Source organism: Xenopus laevis, chromosome 3S (genome assembly GCF_017654675.1).
Source record: "Xenopus laevis strain J_2021 chromosome 3S, Xenopus_laevis_v10.1, whole genome shotgun sequence".
Lineage (NCBI taxonomy): Eukaryota > Metazoa > Chordata > Amphibia > Anura > Pipidae > Xenopus > Xenopus laevis.
In genome coordinates, this window is record NC_054376.1 from 65,609,403 (window position 1) to 65,635,598 (window position 26,196).

General features: G+C 36.9%; 1 protein-coding gene across 2 annotated transcripts in view; it reads left to right on the top strand.

Moving 5' to 3' along the window:
* Positions 1-26,196, top strand: part of LOC108713037 (plexin-A4) — a 558,114-nt gene that overhangs the window by 19,932 nt on the left and 511,986 nt on the right. For both annotated transcript variants that reach the window (XM_041588448.1, XM_018255697.2), the window contains exon 2: positions 25,578-25,669. In XM_041588448.1, coding sequence (XP_041444382.1) covers positions 25,578-25,669 — 92 coding nt within the window. The remainder of the gene's footprint in view (positions 1-25,577; positions 25,670-26,196) is intronic.

Here is a 26,196-nt window from a genome sequence, read left to right on the forward strand (position 1 = left end):
TAATTTTTTTGGCTACTTCGATCATCAAATGGGCTACTTCGACCTTCGACTTTGAATCGAACGATTAAAACTAAAAATCAGTCGACTATTCAACCATTTGATAGTCGAAGTTCTGTCTCTTTAAAAAAAAACCTAGTTCGCCACCTAAAACCTACCGAAGTCAATGTTAGCCTATGGGGAAGGTCCCCATAGGCTTTCTAAGTATTTTTTGGTAGAAAAAATATTGTTCGATCGATGGATTAAAATCCTTCGAATCGAACGATTTGAAGGATTTAATCGTTTGATTGAACGAATTGCGGTAAAGACTTCGATATTCGAAGTCGAAGGATTTCCATTCGGCAGTTAATTAACCCTCGATATTCGACCATAATTAAATTTGTCCCCAAGTCATTGATTAATATATGCTCAAGCCAGCAATACTTTTTGGCTGGCATAAGGAGCAAAATATCATTAAATTGAGTGAGGGAAAAAAAAGTTTGCAAACATGTTGAGAAATGGATGTAACTGCAAATAAGAAAATACATTTGTAAAATTTTAACTTGGTTATTGCTTACAATGGTCAAATTCACTCATGATTATTATTGGTCTCTGAAAGACAATTGAGGGATTAATCATTGAAAATGAGGATCCAAATCGAATTATTTGATTAAATCGTTCTGAATCTATATTATTCAGATTACTCGGGAAAGGCTCCGTTTGATCAATACCACTATTAACCAAATCAAGTTGGAAACAAATATGAAATCATTGCAAATAGCTTTCTATGGGATTCAATTGCCCAGATCTATCACTGTTTTGGCAGTCTGAGATGAAGGTTTGAACAAAACTGAATATTGTTTTTCTTTTGCTCAAATCAATACAATTGGCCTATCAAACTGATAAACCAGTTGGATTGGTTTAGGAAATATTCCCTTACAGATTGAATGGATGGATGTAGGATTGCCAGTTTGATCTCCGTTTGAAGACCAAATTTGGCTGTAAAGATGTTCTCTCTTGGGTCTTTCTCTCACTCTCTATGATTTACTTTAGTTTATAAATAATTGTATGCCTGTTTAATAACTGAATTAAGACAATATATAATCACTGATTGTAGCGCTGTATAATAAATCTGTCCAGTTCCACTTTCTGAAGTCTCACTGTTTATTGTGGTAGCATAGATTGTGTGTGTGCACTTTAATTTAGTTTGAAATATATTTTTTGCTGCTCTTTCCCTTAGGAATTCACTATATTGCAAGGTTCTCTAGAGACTATTTCAAAAACTTACTGTGGCTATAGAGGTTGCTATGTTGTTATTCTCAACTCTTCTATTAAAAGTAGTTGGACTTCTGGGTTTGAAGATCAGTTTCTATATACCTTGACTGAGTCTGGAGGGAGGGGGCTGGCTGCACATTCTGCACCAGGTCTCTGCCCGCGTTAAGTATATTAATGGACAGTGGGCTGGTTTGTTTTATTTGATTTGATTTTGCCTCGCATAACCAGAAAGTATTTCTAGGGAAATATTAAATGTAGGCTGTCTCTATTTAGTTAACTTGGCTATAACAGAGCCCATGCTTCTGCCATCGAAAGTATTGGCACAATAGTCCCAGGCCCTGATTTGTGGAGAGGCCACCTAGGCCCGGGCCTAGGGCGGCAGGATTTTAGAGGGTGGCATGCTGCCCAACCACATCCACATTGGTTCAGAAACACTGGGGATGCGCTGGAGATACAATCATTTTTTAAATTCCCATGCGCCAATCCCCATTGCTTTGGTCCGGATGATGAAAATTTGAATGAATAAAAGTGATGGGAGGGGGTGATGAACGACAGCGGGCCTAGGGGTGCCCGCTATGTTAATCCGGCCCTGAATAGTCCCAAAAAGGACAAATCGGTCATAAGAGTATACGTTATAACAATTTGAAGCTAGAGATCTAGAGAATAAAAACAGAATGAAACAGTATCATGTCAATTTACAGGGAAAGTATGTCTTTTTAAAATTTTACTGTGGCATGTTTGGGATTTCTCATTTCGAGCAGTAGAGAACTATTATTAGAGAACATTATTTCTTTTCACTTTTCTCAACTCCTGTTGTCCTTTTGTTTTTCCAGAATCAATGCAATTATATTGTATAACCCTCTCTTTTGCAGCTGGGGTCAGAATGTTACCAAAGCAACTGGATGCTCTGGGCCTCCATAATTTATCCCTGGAGCACTGGCACAATTCACACACCCTATAGCTCATTCAACAAGCATTTGTCTCAGGTCGTGACAATATTTAAATATATATACAGCCTAAATGTTGTTTTACTTGATGTTGCTTCAACTGCATACTACAATGTATCTTTAATCTTAATCGACATGATGTAACTTTTTGATTGCAATGTAATCTATTTCAACACCTGTTTGACACCATACGATTGAACAAGTGTTACAAAGTATGTTCCCTTTATTATCGTTATCGTTACTCTTCCCCCCATTCCTATGAATGTATAATATTTACATTACGCTTTTGATGGCTAAATTACTTTCTCACATCACAGTGTTCCCCCCTCCCCTCTACTGACTCATTGTGACGTCAGCACTCCCCCTTCCCGCCACAGTGGGTTTAAATGTTTGGTCATTGTAATGTTTTTGTACTTTGAGAAAGGCTAGAGTGCTAGCCGAAACGTTGGCTACTTTTTGCTAAATAAAACACTTCTACAAGCTTGATAAGACCTGAGAGTGCTCGCCTTCTTCTTGGGAAAAATAAATAAATAAATAAATATATATATATATATATATATATATATATATATATATATATATATATATATATATATATATATATATATATATATATATATACATAGTAGCTGCTATACTTTTCTGCAGGTGTAAAATTCAGTATCAGTCCAGTGTATTCCCAGTTGGCAACTAACCTAAAATTAACAAGCTATTACACATGAGGATAAGGCATTTATTTTCCTGTTTCAAATAATTTCACTTTAAGCAATTGCATTAATTTATTTAATCATCCTTACAAAAAGGTTACTGCTTGGCTGTATATGGTTATTGCAGAACATCAGGTATCTCCATTACATTATGTTTTACTCTGAAATGTTTAAGAAACTGTTGCTATAAAAAACATACATATATATCATCCTTGCTATGCATTGATTTTATTCTTTTATTCTTACTGTGCAATAATGCATGGGCTATGTGTCTGGCTTTTTGCATTTATAATGTTCATCTGTGGCTTTCAGACATCTTTCCATTTTCTCAATGATTAGAAATAAAGAGGCGCAAATTATTCGATCATCCTCACCACAAATCAACAAAGTATTTCTCTTTATCACAAAGTAATGATGGCACAGGGAGACCAATCATATCTAATGGCACCAGGCATAGAGCTGGATAACAAATGTTCCATTAGAGGAAACTAATGCACTCAAATAAATGTAGTATGCATGTTCAGGGTCCGTCAGACAATTTAATATTAAAGGTACAGGAAATGGAAGTGGAATAAACATGCTAGATCAGAAACCCAAATGGGAGGAAGATGCCAAAAGAAATTCCTGGAAAATACAGATGCATTAGGGACCATATATTTCCTCAGATGTAATGACCAATATAAATAAAGTCTTGCAGAACAATAATGTGTTCTTTGCTTATGTCAATAAACACACAGATCTGCAAGAAAAACTGGAGCCTGTAATAGAGTTGTACAGGAATCATGAATGAAAAGAATAAACCATATGCTCCATTTCGGCTGACATTTTAACTTCTTATTTGCATAACTATTTCCCTTTTTCCAGTCCCATATTAAAGTACTAAATAAATCTATTGTATGATAAACTGGAACAGGTATTTTTAATTATTACATAAAATGATTTCACTTTCCACAGTCCTCCTAAAGTAATGTTGCCTCCATCGACCAAAACCCTGATGATTGATGCCTTTCTACTGTAAATGGTATCTTAAGCACTTACACAAACAGGAAACCCCATTTCCTTTGAGACAAAGGACCTAAATAATTACAGAGCAGAGTTCTCCATCCTTTCTATGCAAGTTGAGTACTATGACTAAATGAGTTGTGACTGGGAAATTGTTGGCTGCTTGTAATTAAGGACAGAAATACTGTATGTACCAGATATTTCTTAGAATATTTTTTATTTTGCCCATAGGTGGATTTTCATTAAGGCTTTGAGAGGATAAAGCTCCCCAAACCTGTCTGCCTAAAGAATAAGAAAAAAAATAAAAGAAAAAAATAAATGATCCTCTATCTCAGGAATGTATCTATTTGAGCTTGTCTGGGGGGAGGGGCAAAGGGGTGCTGCTGACTAGTTTCTTTAGAAAACAATCACTACATAGTGATTCCAATGATGTCATGAGATTTTGCACTGAAACTCTTGTGAGATTTCAGATGGGAGATATTATGAGCTGATCTGAGTGCCAAGCCCAGTTAGGGAGTAGGTGAGACTGAGCTTTACCCAGAATGGTTGTTTGTGCTGACGATCTCGGCCAAGAGACAAAGCAGCTGCTCATCCTCCCCTGCTTGTCTGGTATGTGCAACTTACATTGCATCTCAACTCATCCTGGATAAGTGGTTTTGGAAGGAATTATTGCAAGGGGTTACTGGCAAAAAACATAATGATCAATGGTAGTTCAATTGAACTATTCAGGTAGGTATTAGCTGAAACTGTGAAGTTGTGATGCAGTCGTTTTGGTATTATTGTGACCAGATGAACAGAACTTTTTCTATAACTTTGAGAATAAGAATAGTCTAGGCTTCATCCATGGCAAGTGAAAATTGACTTCGTACTTAACCATGCAGCCTGTGAGAGCATCAGTTAGCAGCTCTTAAGTCAGACCATGTGCAAGACAGATCTCAGGTTGAAGTACATTTTTTAGACAAAAATCCACCCTGTGTGCTCAGACAAGTGAATTACAGCTTGATATAGGAATGAACCATCTGTTTCTCTACCAGTGGAAAATCGCTGGTGAAGAAACTGTTGAAGTAACATTAGACTTAGCCGACCCAAACAAAAAAATCACCCTCCGTCTATGATTTTGCTTTTTTGGCCCCATGCAGCTCTAGAATAATTTCAACCTACAAAAATTACAAAAATAGTAACACTTTAATTCTAAGGTTTATAAAAATGTGGATAATGGGAAGACATTATTACATATACATCATAAATTACCCTTCCGGTCTGCACTGTATCTCTCTTACCTTGGCTAATGCTGAACTGTGTTCTTTGTGGATAATAACAATATTGGCATACTGTATGTAAAAAAAAGGCACACAGTTTTCCCAGGAGCAGTAACCCCTAGCAACCAATAAACAGGTGACCAGTAAATGCTACCTGCTGATTAGTGGCTATGGGTTACTGCTCCTGAGCAAATTTAGGGGCAGATTTACTAAGGAACGAAGTGGCTAACGCTAGCGACAATTCACTAGCATGAGCACCCGCAGGGACATCGCCAATTTAACAGGCTGGCACCAATTTGCTAGCGAAACAGACTGTCACTATCGGTTATTTGGACTCTATTGGCAGGCTACTTTTCGCTCTGGTTAACGGATGTTACTTCGCCAATTCAAGAAAATGCAGATTTTACTGAAAGTTACCTCTTTCACCAGAGTTGCCTTCACCACCTCAGACCAGCCGAAGTGCTATAAAGCAGCTAGATCAGGGGTCAGCAACCTTTACTATTAAAAGAGCCATTTTGCCCCCTTTTCCACTAAAGAAAAATAGTCTGGAGCCAAAAAACATAACACAGCTTATACACTTTTAAAAGTTTTAACCTTTTTTTTAATTTTAACTGTTACAACAACAGTGCAGTGTGCATGTGTAGGCCTACTTTGAAATAAATTAAACACTGAATAGCCCTAAATGCTAGTGTTCTCATCTGTTTAAAGGCGAGGGCTATAGACATCATTAAAATATGCATCACATTCATGACTATAGCCCTCGCACCTGCTGCAGCTGGAGTCCTCCCCTTTTGTCTTGTGTGTAAGCACCATGAATCATTTTGCTGCGGCTCAGTTTTGCCTGTCACTCCTGGGACGTCTATACAGCCCTCATACCTGCTGGCGGCTTTTGAGTGCACGACCGTGGTAAATTAGCAGTTAGTTTACCACGGTCGCACACTCAAGAAGCCGCCAGCAGGTGCGAGGGCTATATAGATGACGTGACAGGCAAAGCAGCAAGCAGGATGAAGAGCGTCAGGTTGCCTACCCCGCTAGAGCTTCCTCAATCTTCTGCCACATACATCATATCTTGTGAGCCGAAAATGCATCAAAGTTCAAAAAACGCTGGCGACTTTTCCTTTTATTAAGCGGGATTGGCTGCGTCTATACAACTTTAAATTTACCGCCCTATGCAAATTAACCTAAGCGCAAGATCACTATCGAAGTTTTGCTAGGCACAAATGAATGCTAACGCATCTTCGGTATGAAATGCTCACACAGCTGATGTAATGCTAGCAAAAAGTTGCCAGTGTTCGACGCCCGGGACAAAATTTTGGATTTTAGTGAATTAGCATACTCGTAGCATATTTTCCCCTGGCGAAGTGGAGCGATGGGTGCAAAGCTGACAAAAATCCACCCATTAGTGAATCTGCCTCTTAGTGTATTTTCTTCAGGCAAATGTTCATAATATGCCATGTGCAAAGCTAGGGCTTCATTTTGGCACGGAAATCTGTATATACTATGTACAGATGGCGCATTTTTTTTATTTTTGTTTGAACTGTTCAGTGGCACCTGAAAATGAAGAACAAAACACATTAGCGACCCTCTCCACCTGCTTTGATATATGCTGAGTTTTTGTTTTAGAAATTTATGAAGCAATCAGCACCATGGGTGAAGGTGGTGTATTGGGAAACACAGAGACAAGGCAGGATGCAACATTATAACTTCAGTACATCAAACTACACACCTGCAACACTCTCATGTCTCCAAGAACAATTCTGCTGTTGCTCCCTGTAAATTATCCAATATATAATGTTTCTACCTTATAAAACTGAAGCTCCCCAAAGCATTTCATCATATCCACCAAGTCATAATGGCACATCCTTACAATGAAGCAACAAGGAAAAAAGCAATAATGTTTAGGAAGCAATAAGCTGAAAATAAACAGAGAAAACCCTTACTGCAAGAAAGAAAAATGTTCAGTTTCAAGATGATTGTTTAAAATCAAATATACTTGGACTGCAGGCAGATGATCAAAACAGCTAAATTATTATGGGAAAATTTACAGCATTGAGCAACTGAAAAGACAAAGCTAATGAGTACAGTTAATTAAAAATTAACCGGACACGCTTAACTATAAATATTTACATAATGTTCATAATGTTCATTCTAGCCCTTCTTAGCCATACACAGTTTATTCATGTTTTCTTTTTGTGTTTAGACAAATGGTATATTTCATGCCAAGGTGTTTTTGATATGCAGTGTGTGCATTAATTAGTTTTATTTCTGAACACTTTCCAGGCCCTACTAAGGTAGCTTAACTGCAAGATACTGAACACATTTATAGGTGTTATAAGAGTTGCTGTCCATATTCCCCAAAGACCCTCTAGGATTGATAATGTTTATTATCTGGACCATCTTTGTCCAGGCTCCTCATAACTGTAAAAACCTTTTGGGCACTTTTTCGGGCTCATTATTAGCAGGAATAAATCTTATATTTTTGCATAGGTCCAAAATCACATTGTTATATATTTTCTAATCAGTCACTCCCAACAGATATATCTATTTCTTGATATTACACTTTCCTCTCAGGGAGTTGTTTTGAGAGCAACTTAAAAATCTTTAAAATATAAGGGCATATATATTCCTCTTTTGGACAACAGGAGCTACAAACATAATGACAGTTACTTGTGAGCTAATTTATTAACCATTGGATTTAGGTTTTTTTCCCCCACAAATATTCAGGGCCGGATTTTCATAGCGGCACCCCTAGGCCCGCTGCCGTTCATCTCCCCTGCCCCCTCCCTTTTATTCATGCAAATTTTTATCGGGACCGAAGCAATGCGGATTGGAGCACAGGAAATTTATAAAACTATTGTATCTCTTGTGCATCCTCAGTGTTTCTGAACCAATGTGGGTGTGGTTGGGCAGCATGCCACCCCTAAAATCCTGCCGCCCTAGGCCTGGACCTTGGTGGCCTTTCCATACATCCAGGCCTGTGAGTAGTGTAAAGATGAACAAGAACAGTTTAGAGGTTTCAGGGTTAATCTTCAAGAAATACATATGTTGTTATGAACATGAGGTTCTAATTTCATAAGTCTCTTGAATCTGTTGCCAGTTTGGAACCCAATTAACACAGCAGTTCACCCTGATTCATAAACCATTTTAAAAGGGTGTGATACAGTATAGGGAAATACTCTTGCTATAAAAAAAATTTCTTGCATCTCCATTCAAAGATAAGAGAGAGAAATAAGTTACATGCCAGGCGGATATGATGAACCATACAATTATCAGCCTTTGATTATTTTTGGAACAAGCCTTTAGAGTTTGCCTTGTGTTTCAGATGAATGCAAACTGTATGCCAGTAAAATCATTATATACATTTATTACCTTAACATATAGTGGTGATTTCTATTTTTTAGGGATTCTCAACTATTCACCTTTCTAGTCTTCATCTCCTAGCAAACTGCCACCATATATTATTATTTTCATATTTTATTTTAATTATTTTGCCTTCTGCATTTTCTTTCTTCAAATAGCTGCTTACTTTGCTGCTTAATTGAAAATACTTAAATCACAAAGACCAAGTGCAATCCAGATTAAATGACTTCTGTCATCATTTCTATTTGAATTTGTTTGCTGATGCACATGTACTGTATGTGTTGTATGTGAGGGCAGCTGAAAGGCTACAGTCATAGAAATGACATTTGTCAGCCACGTACACTGTCAGACTGCATCTGTTCATGTAGGACCAGGTGCTCCTTGTAGTTACACCACAGTTTTTACCCCTTACAGTGAGGGCAAATGTAAATGCCATCTGTGATTTGAATGAAAAACTTCTGTCTTTTTTTAATATTAAATACACCGGGAATGCTGATAAAACCACAAATTGAGCACTTTCGGATTTCTTCAAATTCCAAGTTGTCCCATGACATCCTTCAAACATTATCAAAACACTAGCAAATATAGGCAGCCATCCCTGATAACTCGGGATGACTCATTTTGTTAGTAAGCCTTTCCTCTGCATACTTACTGTACATTTACTTTTCTAAAATATTTACATAGCAATCTTCATGCAGTCGAGCATCGCTATCACTGCTCAGCAGGCCTTCACAAAGCCAACTCCAAAAGCATTAGAAATGCATGGACAGGAACGTCTTTTCTTTCCTACATAATATACAGTAATGCTGGTCTTCAGTTAGGATAATTCACAGAGCTATGGACAAGTAATGAAGATTCACCACTTTATAGACTCCATCTGTGCTGCACATGCTTGAATAAGCCCAAACCTCTTATACTCGTGTTCATGAGGACAGAATCATAAATACTTCCTCCCATCAATGCAAGGGTAAGCCAGGGTATATTGGCACAAGTAGTTTGTCTATTTCCCTGGCTTTTAAAGTACTTCTAGATAACATTTGCACATATAAAACCAACAAATAAAACCACAAGCCATTATCATCTGTGCATATCTACTGTTTGTGTATGTTTTTAGGAATATGAAACATATATATATATATATATATATATATATATATATATATATATATATATATAAAATCTATAAGTATGAAGCTGAATGAAGATTTAGGGGGACATTTACTAAAGGACAAAGTGGCTAACGCTGGCTGGACGTCATTTCGGCACTTCGTCGTTTTCGGTCGATGGAGTAGTTTCGCCAAGGAGATAGACTCTGTCGCAACTTTGCACTCTAACGCCAGGTGAATTTTCAGTCTGGTGAAAGAGCATTACCATGCAAATGCATTATGTTTTTGATTTTACTGACCATTACCTCTATCACCAGACTTGCCTTCGCCACCTCAGACCAGGCGAAGTGCAATAGAGTAGATTGCCGGCATTTGGTACCCTGTGCGCAACTTCGGATCTTCGTGAATTAGCATTGTCCAGGCGAATTCAAGCCTGGCGAAGTGTTGCAATGTGCGTGAAGCCAGCGCTGGCGAATTTTCACCGGTTAGTGAATTTGCCCCTTAGAGAGAGTTAGCCTCCCAAAAAAAGTGGCAGACTGCTCTATAGCCATACTGTATATAATTTTTTTACAATCTATGTTGTATTATGTATAATCGTATCTCTTTACTGATAATGAACATACCAATTTGCTTAATAACACAATACAATTTTTTTATAGGTTTTTATTTTGCATTTTAAACATAAAAGAAAAACAAACAAACACAATTAACAATAAATGATAAATTAACAATCGTACTTGACTTGCAGGAAAGACTGGGTACAATTGTTTGCATATAGACAGTGGTTGTCATATCACATCAAAGAACACAAGGCCACAAATCAACTTGGTGTACTCAACTGGTATTTAGGGGTAAATTTATCAAAGAGTGAAGTTCCGCCACTAGAGTGAAATTCCGCAGCTCTCAATTCATTTCTATAGGATTTTGAAAGGCGTATTTATCAATGGGTGAAAGTTCACCCTTTGATAAATACACCTATAAAAATCCCATAGAAATGAATGGAGAGTGGCGGAATTTCACTCTAGTGGCGGAACTTCACTATTAACTTCATTTTTTGATAAATATACCCCTTAGAGTTTAGTTATCTGATAACAATACCTGGGGGTTGGCATCCAGCCATGGGTTCTATATTCTCTCAAACTTGTCTGGAGTTCACGAGCATTATCGGTTATCTTGATTATGGGTAAGGTAGCGTTTATTTGGTCAATCCACTACTGGAGTTTTGGAGCATTAGGAACGCAATGCTATTTACATTATTTGTATTGAGACTTTTTATTTTATAAATTATTTTCTCTGTTTAATGGCACTAAAACGTGTTAAATGCAGATTGCTTCAGCATTGTAGCAGTTACAATTTGCTGAATGCCTTAGTTCCGAAATTTCTTGATAAATCTTGGATTCCCTAAACTGCTCATCTATGCTCAGACCACCTAAGCCTGTACAGTGTGCTCTCATTTCTTTTCCCTAATAACCAAGTTATTCGATCTTGCAGGATTGATGAATAGTGGAGCTCTGTAAAGGTGAAGGCGTAAGGGGGCCTTGGGGTTGAGGCTTGTCTGCACTGCGGGTATGCTTTCAGCTTTTCGACAGCTCACTATGTGTCATTAGGAAAAGTTACCCAGTGGACATTTTGCGACAGGCTATCAGTCACATCTTTGACTTTTTGTAGCATGTGGGGGTAACTCTGAAGTGAGATGAGGAATCAATTGCAAAACAATGTTCTTCTCATTTACTCTTGCCACACGGTTTTGGGAAAAGCCTGAAGATTATTATTGTGCTAGCAAGTTTCACATTCTAAATAACCGAAAAATGTATTTTTTTAAAATCATAATTGCACAGAAAAGGGGAAAATGATTACTGTGCATCAATTTGTCTGTAGCTTTATATCTATATTTTTCTATATACAGCATTGTGCTAGGCAGACTACCTTTTTCTGATTCTTCTTCTTGCCTCCTTGTTCACACAGGTGTTTAAGTGTTTGCAAGTAGGATTAGGATTATCAAATATAAAATGTTTGGTTTATGAAATAAAGATTTTAATTGACTAAATATGTATATATTATGTCACTTGTCAGTTTTTTGCATAGAGTTTAACATTACAATTATAAAAGTACGTGGCTTATACCACTTGTATAGTATTACTATACACATTCTATTGATTGATTCCACTCTACCTCATTCAAAATGCTGCTACCTGCCTCATTAACTTTGCTTGCTGAAACACATCTGCTGGTCAACTGCACACGTTCCATATAGATCTCACAATCACACTTAATAACAAAACACTGTCTTTTAAAAGCATATTTTGTTTACAACCATTGTCTTTTGCTATTGATTTCCATCTTGCATTTGAATTGTTTTAAGATTCTCACACAATATATTGGATTTGGCTTGTAGTTTTTACAAGTAAAGTATTTACACAATCATACAGTATATGTCTTTGGAAAAGTCATATTTTTCAAAAGCCCCAATGAATTATATTATTGCTGGGGAGGAACCTTATGGATCTGATTATGTAATCTTGAAGGAAGGGATTCTGAAGTGAGTCATTAACACATTTGTGCAGGCCTACAGTATGTAATACAAAAATGCTATTATGTTTGCTAAACCACAGAGACCCCCCAAAACCTCTTCAGATCTTGTAAAGTTTACAGAGGCAGCTTGTAGCCTCACAGATTGATAAAAAGTACCTTAGCTATGACTTATCAAATTTAATGTACCCCTTTTTGGCACAGAAAATTGGGGGAATCTAGCTTGTATCCACCTAACCTGGATTGACTTGTTTGCAAAAGGAAAATATCCCCCTGAAAGCAAGAAAAGTAGCAATACAAAACTATTATGGTTTGATAGAAAAGTTAGCACTGAGGTTGGTGAAAAAGTATGCATCCAATACATTCAAGTTAGCTGGGTCAATGGAAATGGGCATTGCATTAAAAAGAGAATAAATAAGAAAAAAGGAGTGGGACCCTTGGTATTAAAGGGAGGTATGTTGGTTGTTGAGAGCAAGAAATAAATTCAGAGAATTCTAACCATTAGGGGCAGATTTATCAAAGGTCGAGGTGAAGTTTCTAAGTGAAAAACTTCGAATTTCGACTAGGGAATAGTCATACTTTGATTCGAATTTGAAAAAACTTTGAAATTTGAAGGTCAATTTCTTTTGAAGTACTGTCTCTTTAAAACTTTGAGTTCGACTATTCACCACCTAAAAGCTGCCGAAGTGCTGTTTTAGCCTATGGGGGACCTCCTACAGCCTGTATGGAGGAAATTGGGGGAGTTTGGGAGATCGAAGGTCGAAGTTAAAAAAACTTTGAATCGAAATACAATCGTACGATTCGAAGTAGGCCAAATTCGGCCCACTGCGACCTCCATTTGATTGGTCTTTTTGAATTCAAAGTTCAAATTTTTTTTAACTTCGACCTTTGATAAATATGCCCCTAGATTTCTTCCTGTTACAAGGCTAAGAAACTATTTACATGCTTCAAAAGTCTGTATTTGAACAAGGCCCTATCTCTGTTTATTAATCTGTCCAGACTCTAAAGATGGCTTACAAATAGAAATTGTCAATTTAGGTTTCCTTCAAAATCAGACAAACTGTGCCAGGCAACAACATAGTCCTATTTCAAGTGTAAGATATATTTGTTTTACATTAGATATACCAGCAATAATGTTTTATAACCAACACCTTAAAATGCCATGTTCATGGTTCTTTTTAAACTTGTACTGCCCTAACATCCCCCCCATTATTAACATTTAAAAGCACTTTATGTTTACCAATGTTTCTAAGAACTGTTTACAGTTGGCCAACTTATACATTGGCCCATTTCTTCAACTTAAGCATGATCCTGAAGGAGAACTTACTGCTGCATGCCTATACTTAAGGTAGGGTCCCAAATAATATTAGCTTTTCCATGAAGTGTCTGTAACTTGAAGATTTGTTAGTAAACCTTTTTCATAAATTAACTAATACCATTTTTGGATGTGTGCCTTTTCCTTCAATTTATCTTGCCTTTTTAAGCCTGCCTTTTATATGTTCTCTAAATAAATGTCTTTATCTTACTGCCACCGCCCATCACATGGTCTATTTGCCTGACCTTCATATATGACTTAGGGTACATCAGAAATAAATGAAAACTGCTATAAACCAAATCATCCATCATCTCCAATAACACTCCTTGATGGAGGAAGTAAAAATGTAAGATGTCCTTTGCATGTTAACGGGAAAAAAGAGTAAAAAATCAGCTAAAGATTTATATCATCCACTATAAGCCCCTGTACTTTAAAATGACATTCATTGATCTGGTTGCACTAATCTTTTCTTGTAAGTGCTATGAAGAACTTTTCAAGAAAATAATCCGTATTTTATTATTCACTGCAAACAGCTAAGGGCATACAATGAATAGGGCATGGCCTTCAAAGAACCATTACGTAGAAGCTGTTTTTAAGTAAAATGAGATGGTTGTAAGTTTCATAGACCTGTTATTCCGAATGCTCGGGACCTGGGTTTTCCAGATAAGAGACCTTTCTGTAATTTGGGTCTCCATATCTTAAGTATACTAAAAAATTATTTAAACATTTATAAAACCCAAAATAATCGTTTGTCATCAATAAAGATTAATTACATTTTTTTAATTATTACATTAAAATGGAATCTATGGGAGATGGACTTCCTGTAATTAAGAGCTTTCTGGCTAATGGGTCGGCAGAAAACGGATCCCATACCTATGTGTCACACAGTTATAAAGTGAAATACTTATGCCCCTATAAATAAATACAATTGTGGTTGAATTCTTAGTTCTTTGCAAGGTGAAGGTGACATAAATATATTCCTTGAGATTGTATAAGAGGAATATTACCATCAATACAAGAAGGACATCTTTAAGATCAGGAGTTACCAGTGCAAGCTTGTCCTTTTAATTGTATTGCTGTTTTTTTCCTTTGGTCTTAGGTTAACATCAATGGATTTTTCTGTCTTTTTCTATTACACTTACATATTAAGGAGATAATAAGCGCAATTCTCACAGCACAATTCTCAAATTCAAGATGTTATAACTGAACTATTGTTTTTTGAAAATCTGACTTAACCTACACTGGCAATACATGGTCTGGGTTTTGATTTCTAGGCTTTCTAAGGTGCAGACATGCTTAAAGAAAAAGCTTACTTCCATTGATCCATAACCCATTCAACTGAGCTATGAAACACATATTTTCATCTTTTTGAAATTTATATGAGATGTAGTTCTACAGTATGCAGACAAAATATAAAGAAAAGCTTTATCGGGATGCCAGAAGTATTTATATGTTTACCTGACAGATTCTCAATTTAAAGTAATACACCAACGCTCTTGTCACTTTCTGGATGCACTGTCTGCTTTTAGCTTGATTTATTACTCTTTTTCTAATGATTTAACGGAAGCAATGCCAATCATCGAACATCCCAATATTAACTTGTCATCAGTATACGTAGTGCTTAACTGTCATTCTTTGCTGTGCACTGACATTTAGTCCAAATAAGGAGAAACAGTCTTGAGTCTAAGTGACATTATGCTCTGAATACTACAGACAAACAAGTCTCATCAGTCAATAATGAAGTGGGTAGGGCAGCTGTGTTGGTGTTTTTGAGGCGATGTGCAGTGCCATTTCTCCTCCAAACATGGTGTGCAACGACATCCAAAGAGTTAAATTTTGGTCTTGTCTGACCAGACTATATTCTCTCAGAATTTCATTGGCTTGTGCAAATGTTGTGCAGTAAACTTTAAACAAGCTTCAACATGATTTTTCATTAGCAATAAAGCCTTGCACAGTGAACATGCATATAGTCCATGTCGATTGAGTGCATTACTTATTGTTTTTATTGAAACAATAAACCTGAATTGAAGATCTGGTCTGAAGATCACAAGTGATCCTTGGCTCTAGGACAACTCTTCTGATTATTCTTTTGACTCCTCTGTCAGAAATCTTTTGAGGAGCACCTGGTCGTGGCCGGTTTAGGGTGAAATTATGTTATTTCCACTTCTGGATCATGGCCCCAACAGTGCTCACTGGAACATTCAGAAACTTAGAAATACAGTATGCCTGTAACCAATATCATCCATTTGTTTTGCAATAATAAGGTTGTGAAAGTACTGACAGATTTCAGTAGGTTTCTTGACTTTCCATGCCTTTTTGCACCTCCTTTTCTTTTTGCACCTCTACTTATTCCCTGTTTCATTCCACTTTATTACACGTAACTTAATTTACTATTTTGAGTTCTTTGTATGTCTGGATTACTTTACCAACATTTGGAGGCACATTTATCAAAGGTCGAATTTCGAATTCACATGAGTTTTTAAAAACTCCTCTAAACTCCCATAAATTTGAAACTTGTTCAAAAAATCGTATGAATTAAATCGAAAAAACTTGAATGTCAGGAAGGCTGCAATAACTTCAAATTGATTCCTGGATCTCTCCCATTGACTTAAACAGTAATTCGGCAGGTTTTAGGTGGCGAATAGTCAAATTTGAGTTCTTAAAGGGCCAGAGTATGATAAATCTTGAAAATTTAATTAGAATTTTTTTAAAAAAACTTGAATCAAATTTGAATAACTCCCTAGTCAAATGACAGTCTTGACCATACAAAATTAGAAAATTTGACCCTTGATAAAACTGCCCCTTGGTGTAAATTTCATGTCAATAGCCCCATTAGAAATATTTTTACTAAGAAACACGTTGATGTTTCAGTATTTATTTTCCCTGCTATATGTTGCTAACAACAGCTTTCCCATTATAGGCTTCCCTTAAGATTAAATATTCCACCATGGACTCTAAGTGTTCATAGGCAAGTGTCCCTTTCTAGAATAATGTATTACACAGATTGAAATTTTTCTAATAATAAAATTTAATATTATTTCTGAATATAATGATGGGTTTTGTTTTTTAAAAACCAAAATTTGCAAATGAACAGAGCAGAATGGTAAGATGGCAACGCATATGAGAAATGATTTGTCAAATGTAGTTTAAGTACCGTCAGCTACATAAAGTGGTTGTGAATATTTTATATAAATATTTGTATATACAAGGCTACGAGGGGAATGGCAGAGAGAGATTTTTAAATTCAGTTGGTTTTGATTTTTTAAAAAACATTGTAGAAAAAGATAAATAGATTTAATAAAAAACAACCAGCGGAGCACAAAAAAGAGCACCGTATGTTTATATATTCTTTTAACCTTCTTGATAAAGATATATTCTCTGCAAATGGCAAACAATTCAGTACAAATCAATTTTATCAGCCATTTCTTATATTTATCAGCAATGTGACTGAAGGCTAGAACAGCTGTCTGTGTAATTTTAAAGGGATCCTGTCATCGGAAAAAAATTTTTTTTCAAAACACATCAGTTAATAGTGCTACTAAAGCAGAATTCTGCACTAAAATCCATTTCTCAAAAAAGCAAACAGATTTTTTTATATTCAATTTTGAAATCTGACATGGGGCTAGACATTTTGTCAATTTCCCAGCTGCCCCCAGTCATGTGACTTGGGCCTGCACTTTAGAAGAGAAATGCTTTCTGGCAGGCTGCTGTTTTTCCTTCTCAATGTAACTGAATGTGTCTCAGTGGGACATGGGTTTTTACTATTCAGTGCTGTTCTTAGATCTACCAGGCAGCTGTTATCTTGTGTTAGGGAGCTGTTATCTGGTTATCTTCCCATTGTTCTTTTGTTTGGCTGCTGGGGGGGGAAAAGGGAGGTGGTGATATCACTCCAACTTGCAGTACAGCAGTAAAGAGTGATTGAAGTTTATCAGAGCACAAGTCACATGACTTGGGGCAGCTGGGAAATTGACAATATGTCTAGCCCCATGTCAGATTTCAAAATTGAATATAAAAAAATCTGTTTGCTCTTTTGAGAAATGGATTTCAGTGCAGAATTCTGCTGGAGCAGCACTATTAACTGATTCATTTTGAAAAAATTTTTTTTCCCATGACAGTATCCCTTTAATGGGTTTACTGAAGAACAAAACACGTTTTGATTCCAAAAGTGTTTGGGCCTTTTTTAAAACGAACTTTTAGCACATAATAGTACCTTTCTGTGTTTCTAAGGGTAGGAACTAAATTTACAAACAAGTAACAATTTAATAGAAAATATTCCAAGGAAGCCTTTAGGTTGGCTAAAGGCAGGAGCCATCAAAACCAATTCAGTATGAACCAATGAGGCATCATATATATTGCTACTAATTCATAATGTACTCCTGATTTTTGCTGGATGGGTAGTGTAATAGTCACCAAAATGTGGTTATTAGGTATCACAATTTAAAAAACAAAACAAAAAATCGCCAGTAATTAAGTACTACATTACCAGTTTATAGTGGTAGAATGTTAACTGGGGAACTGGAGAACTAAACAGCTCCATATACTGGTCACCACAGGGAGTTGGGCATGACTACAAGAAGCAGCCCACTACTCTTGTATAAAGTTGTATTAGTATAGAAAGTCAAACTTTTGTGTTATTAGTAAATAATTACTTTAAAATAGTAATGTTTAAAAAATATTTTCAGATTTATATAGTATGGCACAAAAATTAGAAATAGGCAGTAACAATACCCTGCGGGGCCCAGGTGCAGGCCATGCAGCCAGCCCCCCCATCCCCCTCCTGAGATGATTTTTGCTGTGATTTTTACGTGTGCGAAAACCACTGGTGGGCCCTGGTGCAGTTGCATCCCCAGTAGATCCACCACTGGAAATAGGGAACTTGGCTGCTCTTGAGGCTTATTTTCAGGTGTTAAAACATATATTCCCTCATATCAAGCATTAAAGAGCCTAATAATAAGGTTATGTTGCTATGCTCTCGGTCAAACCTTTACACACAAGGGGGCAGATGTATCATAATGTGAGATTTGAGCTCACCACTGAAAAAGCCCACCATTTTCTATGTATTCCTTTGGCATTTTTAAGTGTATTTATCGATGATAAAAACTGGATGGAAATTGGAGTTGACCATTTGATAAATATTCTACTAAAAATCCCATTGGAATAAATGTAAAGTTGGTGAGTCTTTCTGTGGTGAGCTCTAGGCAAGACTCTTGGCTGGGGAATATTTTTTAATCTGTCCCTAGCATACACTATGCATATGCCACTCCTTTATACCATATCAGGTGACATATTTTCAATGTGCTTAGTTTTTCTAAGCCTAAAATTTAATGATGAGTGAATCTGTCCCATTTTGCTTTACCGAAAAAATTTCGAAACGCATTGAAGTCAATGGGCACCAAAATTATTGACGCGTGAAAATTTTTACATGAGCGAATATTTTTATACCGCAACTATTTTGTCCAAATGCATTTAAGCCAATTGCCATCCGAAAATTTTTTTATGAACGTGTCAATTTTGACGCACAACAAATTATTTTTGTCGAGCCGAATCAAATTTTTTTTTTTTGCGGGTGGGGAAACAAGGAAATTTGACACAAATCCATGTCTGCCGAATAAATTCGCCAATCACTACTAAAAGTGTCATACCGGTTCTGCTCTAGGAAGGCTTTATTTACTGCATCCAAAATTAATAGAGCCAATATAATGTATAGATATTTTATATGAAAAAGCATCTTTGTGAATTGACCCCGGAGAAAGAAGAATTCCTGTTTCTCTCTTTAAAGCAGTGTAGCAGTCGGCCACTATTGAAGGATGTCTATGACAGAACCATTTAATAATAATTTCTCTGCTCTCCTGCAATACCGCCAAGCAGAGATAAAGAAAGGAAAGGCTGATTTTGCTTCACTTTATTTGAAAAAAGGAATGACACAAACATGTTATCTGAAATTCTTGATAAGAGGGAATAAAAAATATATAACTTTGTGATGGTTTCACTCCAGGGAAATAACAAGAGTGGTTATATTAATGAAAAAAGGTTTTTGTGCTGTGTGGGTACGTGCTCAGTGCATGACTTTGAAGGTAACATGCTTTGCTATTTCTGAACTGCCGACAGCAAATCCCTGTGTAACGGGCGAATTACAGGGGCAAGCAGTCTATGGTGCTGAAGTGTGTGCGGGGGTCATGTTAATAAAGCTCAGAGGCACACTGCAAATGACACATTTCCATCTCTATATAAAAGCTTCACTGGAGCACAAAAATATAAGTATGTTGTAGTACAAAAATATTGCTGTAAATAAACCATGTCCAGTGTCAGCACCATAATGAAAATCTCCAAATGTCTCAGCGGGTGGAGCAGACTCCAGTCATTCTGAGCAAGAAATGATCCTGATGGGACATTAGTTCCTTGTCTCAACACAGGAATGCGAGAATGTTTTAGAAGGTAATCAGGCAATGCTTTATTTTTATCAGTGGTTCCATAATAATCGACTTCCAATGAAACCAACACATAATACTAAGGTATTTCTTGAGCAAATGGACCTTGCTCAATATATTTGTGCCTGAAAGCTTAAATGTCAGTGAACTCTCTGTAAAAGGTATCAGAAGAGAAGCTCTTTATTTTAGTGAAGCAACTGAAAAGAAGCAAAATAACACAGATGTGGTGTGGGATCTTTTGTACAGTAACCCATTTGTTATACAGAAAGCTCTGAAATGCGGTTTCCAGAAAAGTGCAATTTTAAAAAGCAATTATTCTAAGATTTTTCTAAAACTCTCCCTGCATTACCAAACTTATTTCCATGGACTTTAGTCAGTGCCGAAAAAGCACTGTACATGGACAGCTACAGGTATTTTTTTTTTTTTTTTAAATAATTGTAATGATAACGTAAGCCACCAATTTATAAAAGGATATGCAGTACCTGTTAAAACGTGAGTTCAATCAAGTCAAGAGTGACATAACATACAGCATACACATTCCATATAATGGATACAATATTTGTGGCTAATGCAAATCCTTTAAAAAATGATGCTAAAAACCTGGTAGCATTGGATAATTCTGTGATCATTAGATCTGTAACAGCTATTTCAGGAGTCAAAGAACAGTAAAATAATGTGCTCATCTCATCTCGCCTAGATAGGTTTAGCCAACAAATGCCTGTTTCAGTATCATGCAATAAACATGTGTAAATGCTGAAATCCATGGATATATCACAGAAAAAAACTTTGTTAGCCTCTAGAGCCTTGCGGGGGAATGTAATAAAAATCGGTAACGGAAAAACTATTCGCAATGCGAAAAGTTATGCCTTTGCGCGAACAAATTTTGCTTTGTGCGAATTTAATATAGCTTTTGCGAGCCCGGAAACTGTTTAGCGACTACTTCCGACAGTGGAAGACCGTTTGCGAATTTTATAGTTTGCGCCGATGCGCAGTCAATGTAATAAAACTTCTTACTGAAAAAGTCGTTATGTTTGCTCCAAAAGATTACGACACCTTCAAGCACTTCTTATGAGTGCGCAATTAAAATTCGCAATGCGCAATTAAAATTCGCAATGCGATAACAGTTTAAGGAACAATATTACATTGCGAGATGTGGATTTTTAGTCTTATTGGTGTGAATTGTTTTGCTCTTTGCGACTTTTATTACATTCCCCTGTTGGTTTTTTAATTTTTAAACAGGGGTTTCCTTACCTTAAATAGCCATTAGCTTTCTAAGGATTAAAACACTTATTTTGAGTATAAATTATTTATTGGAGAAAATGTTTGTATTTTCATCCTCTCTGGAGATGTTTTCCACCATGCTTCAAGTGCTATGCTGTATTTTGCTTTGTCCGTTTTATATATTGTTATCTCTCTAAAGGAAACCTACACTGCCTTAGCTAACTATCAGTGATGGTCAAATTTGTCCCATTTCCTGTGAAATGGGGAGAAATTATCAAAACTCAAATTTTGACGCCCACATCAATTCTGCCGCTCGCGTCAATTTTGACGCTGGTGGTAAAGTCAATGGATGTCCAAATAATGTTGGCGCGCAACGGTTTTGGCGCAAGCGACTTTTCCAATGTGTGTCCAAAAATTATGACGCCCGCCGGTGGCGGAATGTGGAAATTTGCCACAAATTTTCGCCTTCCGAATTTATCCGCCCATCACTACTAGCTATGTTTTTTATAATGCTTTCATTCAATTGGTCTTATACTTGTCCACCCTCTATCTGTGTCTGTTCTGGCCCTGCTGCAAATCTAAATAACAAGCCTATTTCCTATAACTTACATGAGGTTATTGTTCTGTTGTTTTACAAGACTTTTTCAAACTACCACTTGGTATGTAATGTGTTATTCTGTTGATCACTGTACAGCTATCATTTTTCGAACAAGAACCAGTGGCGTAATTACCGGGGATGTGGAAGGAGCAATTGCACCCTAGCCCGCACCCACTGGAGGTCTGAAGGAGCAGGATGGCAGGGGGGAATTGTTTGGCACAACACTTGGAACATTGGAACATGCCACACTCTAGGAGGGGGGGGGATATATATATATATATATATATATATATATGTGTATATATGTGTGTGTTATCCTTGAGAAAGAGCACAGTTGGTGTTCAAAACGTTAGATTTTTTTCAGTAAACCTTGATTTTTTTACAATTATTCTCGTTGAGTGTGGTACTATGTCAATATATATATATATATATATATATATATATATATATATATATATATATATATATATATATATATAAAGTCTATAGTGGTGCACTCGCAATACAAGCAACTGCCTGGGTGCTGGTTATAGCATAGCATAGTATAGTAATCCAAAAAAATATACAACTGCACTCCAAGGTCTTGAAATAGTGAAAACAGTGGAAAGTTTATATATATATATATATATATATATATATATATATATATATATATATATATATATATATATATATATATATATATATATATGTAAAAATAAATAATTTTTTTCAAATAGCTGAATACACCCATTCCATTGCTGTTAGAAAGCACTTTTACCAGAAAAGTTGCCCACTAATAAAGTAAACTTTATGGCTAAGAGTAGTGATGGGCGAATATATGCTGCAGGCTGCGAATTTGCGGCGAATTCCCTCGATTCGCCTCCACCGAATAAGTTCGCGAAACCGCATCCAAAAAAAAATGTTCGCAAAAAAACGGCCCAAATTTGCCCATCACTAGCTAAGAGCACTAACTCTTCCCTATTCATCCTCTACTCACCTGGGACCTGACAAAATAAGCTTTTCCATCATAGTACCTGACTGCCTTATTCGTCACACCTAAGGGCATATATGTTTAAAATGAGTTTAAACACAGAGTATTTGTCAAATTGAGATGTTAGCATTGCTCTGCCTGTTCTCCCAGAAAGCTCAAGGGATTTTCTCCACTGTACACAGACATGGCAGTATATATTAATCAGGTGTGCACCATGCATTATATATTGCTTTACTGATATGTCCAGCTCTGGGACAGAACTCATAGATTTGTTCTGCATAATAAGATAGGCAATAGACCTGCTTGTATGTAATGTTCCATATTTTCATTATAATGCTCAATTTTTTTTTGTTTTCAACAGTATTAATTTAAACCGATATTGTTCTGCACAAACAACTCAAACAATTCTTTGAATGGATTGTTTTTTTCCTTACTTTGTTCCCTGGGGCAAAAAAAAGAATTTGGGATTTATTAAAATATAAATCCAATTGAAGCAAAATGGATTTCCTTTCTATGATAAGTATATTACAGATTATGTCTCGTTTTGTGAGCAGGAATGTTTGGTGCATGGTTCTTCAGTTCACTAGGCCTGATTGCATTGCAAGTGAAGCCCACTCTGGGGGAAAATCTTCTCTACAATAAGAATGACAGTATTATTATTGATCCTATTAGTAAAGATAAAAATCACCTGGAAACAGGAGAAAGGGCATTTTCTCTGGGGAGAAAGGAAAGCCCTGGAGCTATAAACGCAGGGGCCAGTGTCTGAAAAAAACCCGGTGGGCCCGACCCTCATGGGCCCCCGCTGGGTCACACCCCCTCTCCCCATATTTTGAATCCCCCCCCAAAAAAAGAATTTCGGCGCCGATCATGCATGCGCGCTGGGCGGTGCAATTTGCGCCTTTCACGCCTTAATGCGTGTGTGCGGGGTGCCTCAGTAAGGGGCAGGTGGGGAGGCCGTGGATATCGGTCCTGGTGGGCCTGGGCCCCCCAGTCCGACCCTGGCAGGGGCTGCACGACAAGTGATCCGAATGACCAGCAGCCAAATTACAATGGTTTATATTTAAAGACTGGCAAAATCAGAGGTAGCTGTGAGTGGGTGAGAAGGAATGAGTTAAGGCAGGGAAATGCCAGGCTGGGGGCGGAGTAGAGTGGGATCTGATGTCAGGGGAAAAATCAGTTCACTTATCTTTTGAGCAGATAGAAACATGAGGCAAAGCTCTCTCTGTAATATAATGTTATTAGCTGCAGTATATTCACATTAACTCCTCGGTACACTACTGGCTTTGGGGGTAGAACGATTTGGGCAGCTGTTTGTTAGTTTCTTGCTGTTTATTTGCTGTTTTACAGCAGTCAATCTCTAGTCACAGAGACAGCAAGGAAGTCAGCCTGGCACCCTCTGTATTATATAGAAATCCAGCCTGTGACACTGAGCTGCTGCTACTGCAACTCATTAGAGTATACAGAGAGCTGTAGTTGGACTATACAGAGAGGGTGGTGGGCAGTATTACTATAGATATTGTTACTTAATTCAGCAGCCTGTCTTCTGAGTCTCACCTCTAATTTTATTGGGCTTTATTGCGTTACAACATTCCAGCTGCCCTGTCATCAAACCCTATAGAGGCTGCACATTGTCATTCAGGCTGTGCATAGGGCAGAATAAGTTCTACTGTGTGAAGACAGTTCCCCCTGTGAGTTTATCATGGAACATGTGGCAGAGCTCTCTCTTTTACATAAAGTTATTAGCTGCAGTGTATACACATTCACTCATCATTATACTGCTAGCTACTATTTATCTGCTGTTTTACAATAGTTAATCACACTGTAGTCACTCAGGCAGCATGGAGGATGGAAAGTACATATAGTAATCCTCTGTTAAAATGTCTAGTAGGTTTCTAGATAGCGAGGGGTAAGTATAAAGCACTGACTGCTTATTGTAGCTTAAACCAGATGTAGATTACTATATTTAAGTGTGTGCATACACAGTATATATATATTTATATAGATATTTATTTATAGCAGACAACACCAAAATACAATAGGTCTCGCAGTGCCTGTGGCTTGCAACTAGAACAATGCAGCAGAGCATAGTAGCGATCACTTGGAATTCTGGCCTTGAATATTGCCTTGGGGTGAGGCTGGCAAGGTCCTATTTATTTGATAAAATGTGAATAAATGCTGTGGCCATTGTCACCATTTCTGACTCCTGGTGTCTCATTACGGTATGTAACAATGGGGTTCAATGGGATAGCTGAAGGCGAAGGGTCAATTGAGGAGTCACCTTGTCAAAGTTTCATAGGATCAGGAAAACAAATGTCTTGTTATATGAATAAATAGCATGGTATTACAAAGAGATATTCAATGATCATAGCATCTATGCCCAACTCCCAGTATTTCATCTCCAGCTAGAGGACCAAATGTTGCAGAGTCCTGACTTCGCCTTAAATTGAATTCCCTCCATCATCTCTGATTGCTGTTGACTTGTCAGATTATAAGCAAGGAAGCACTATATTACACATAGTAACATAGTAAATTTGTTTGAAAAAAAGGCACAGGTCCATCAAGTTCAACCTTTTAAGTCTATATAAAACCTGCCTAACTGCTAGTTGATCCAGAGGAAGGAAAAAAAAAACCCCATCTGAAGCCTCTCCAATTTCCCTCAGAGGGGAAAAAATTCTTTCCTGACTCGGCAATCGGACTAGTCCCTGGATTAACTTGTACTATGAGCTATCTTCCATAAGCCTTTTATGTTACAAACATAAAAGTTCACGTTTGAATCATGCTGCCTAAAGTCTGGTGCATGTTAATGCTTTGCACTTAATTGTGATCCCATTTTGCTGTACACAGTATTTTTTTGGACTGAATTTCTGGTTTGTTCAAATAGATGCAGATTATCCACTTTGCCTTTCCAACTTGCATTACTCCATACTCCATTGACGCCACATGGATACAAATGAGAATGGCAGCAAAAACCAGGTAAGTGCCATATTGGTCAACCAGGGATTCAATTACCATATCCTATCAAATTTATTTTTCTGCCATGTTGGCACAATGTGAAATGTTTTTCTTTACACTCCAGGACTGGTACATTATTCCACTGGTGAGCAGAGTTCATTCACTTCCCATATTCACTTGTTAGTTTTCTGTTTCCATTCTACAACCTTGAATTGACAGGCACAAGTGACATTGCAAATAAACCTTATGCATTAGGTGGAAGGTTTCCCATCTGGAAACTGAAATACTAGTGTTAAAGTGCTCTTAAAATATGTATTTATATGATATATATTTTTTCTATTTCCAAGTACTGCATTTATACTAACAGATGCTGTCAGTCAAACTAAAAGCTACAATTTAGGGTACATTGACTTGCCAATTGATATGTTTGACAGATTTAGTAAACTGTCTCTACCCTTTTCTCCTCTACCAAGTTGCTGATTTACAAAAGGAATATATTTACTACCTAAAGGGTACAATAAGAGGAAAATCACATCCATATTGGATGA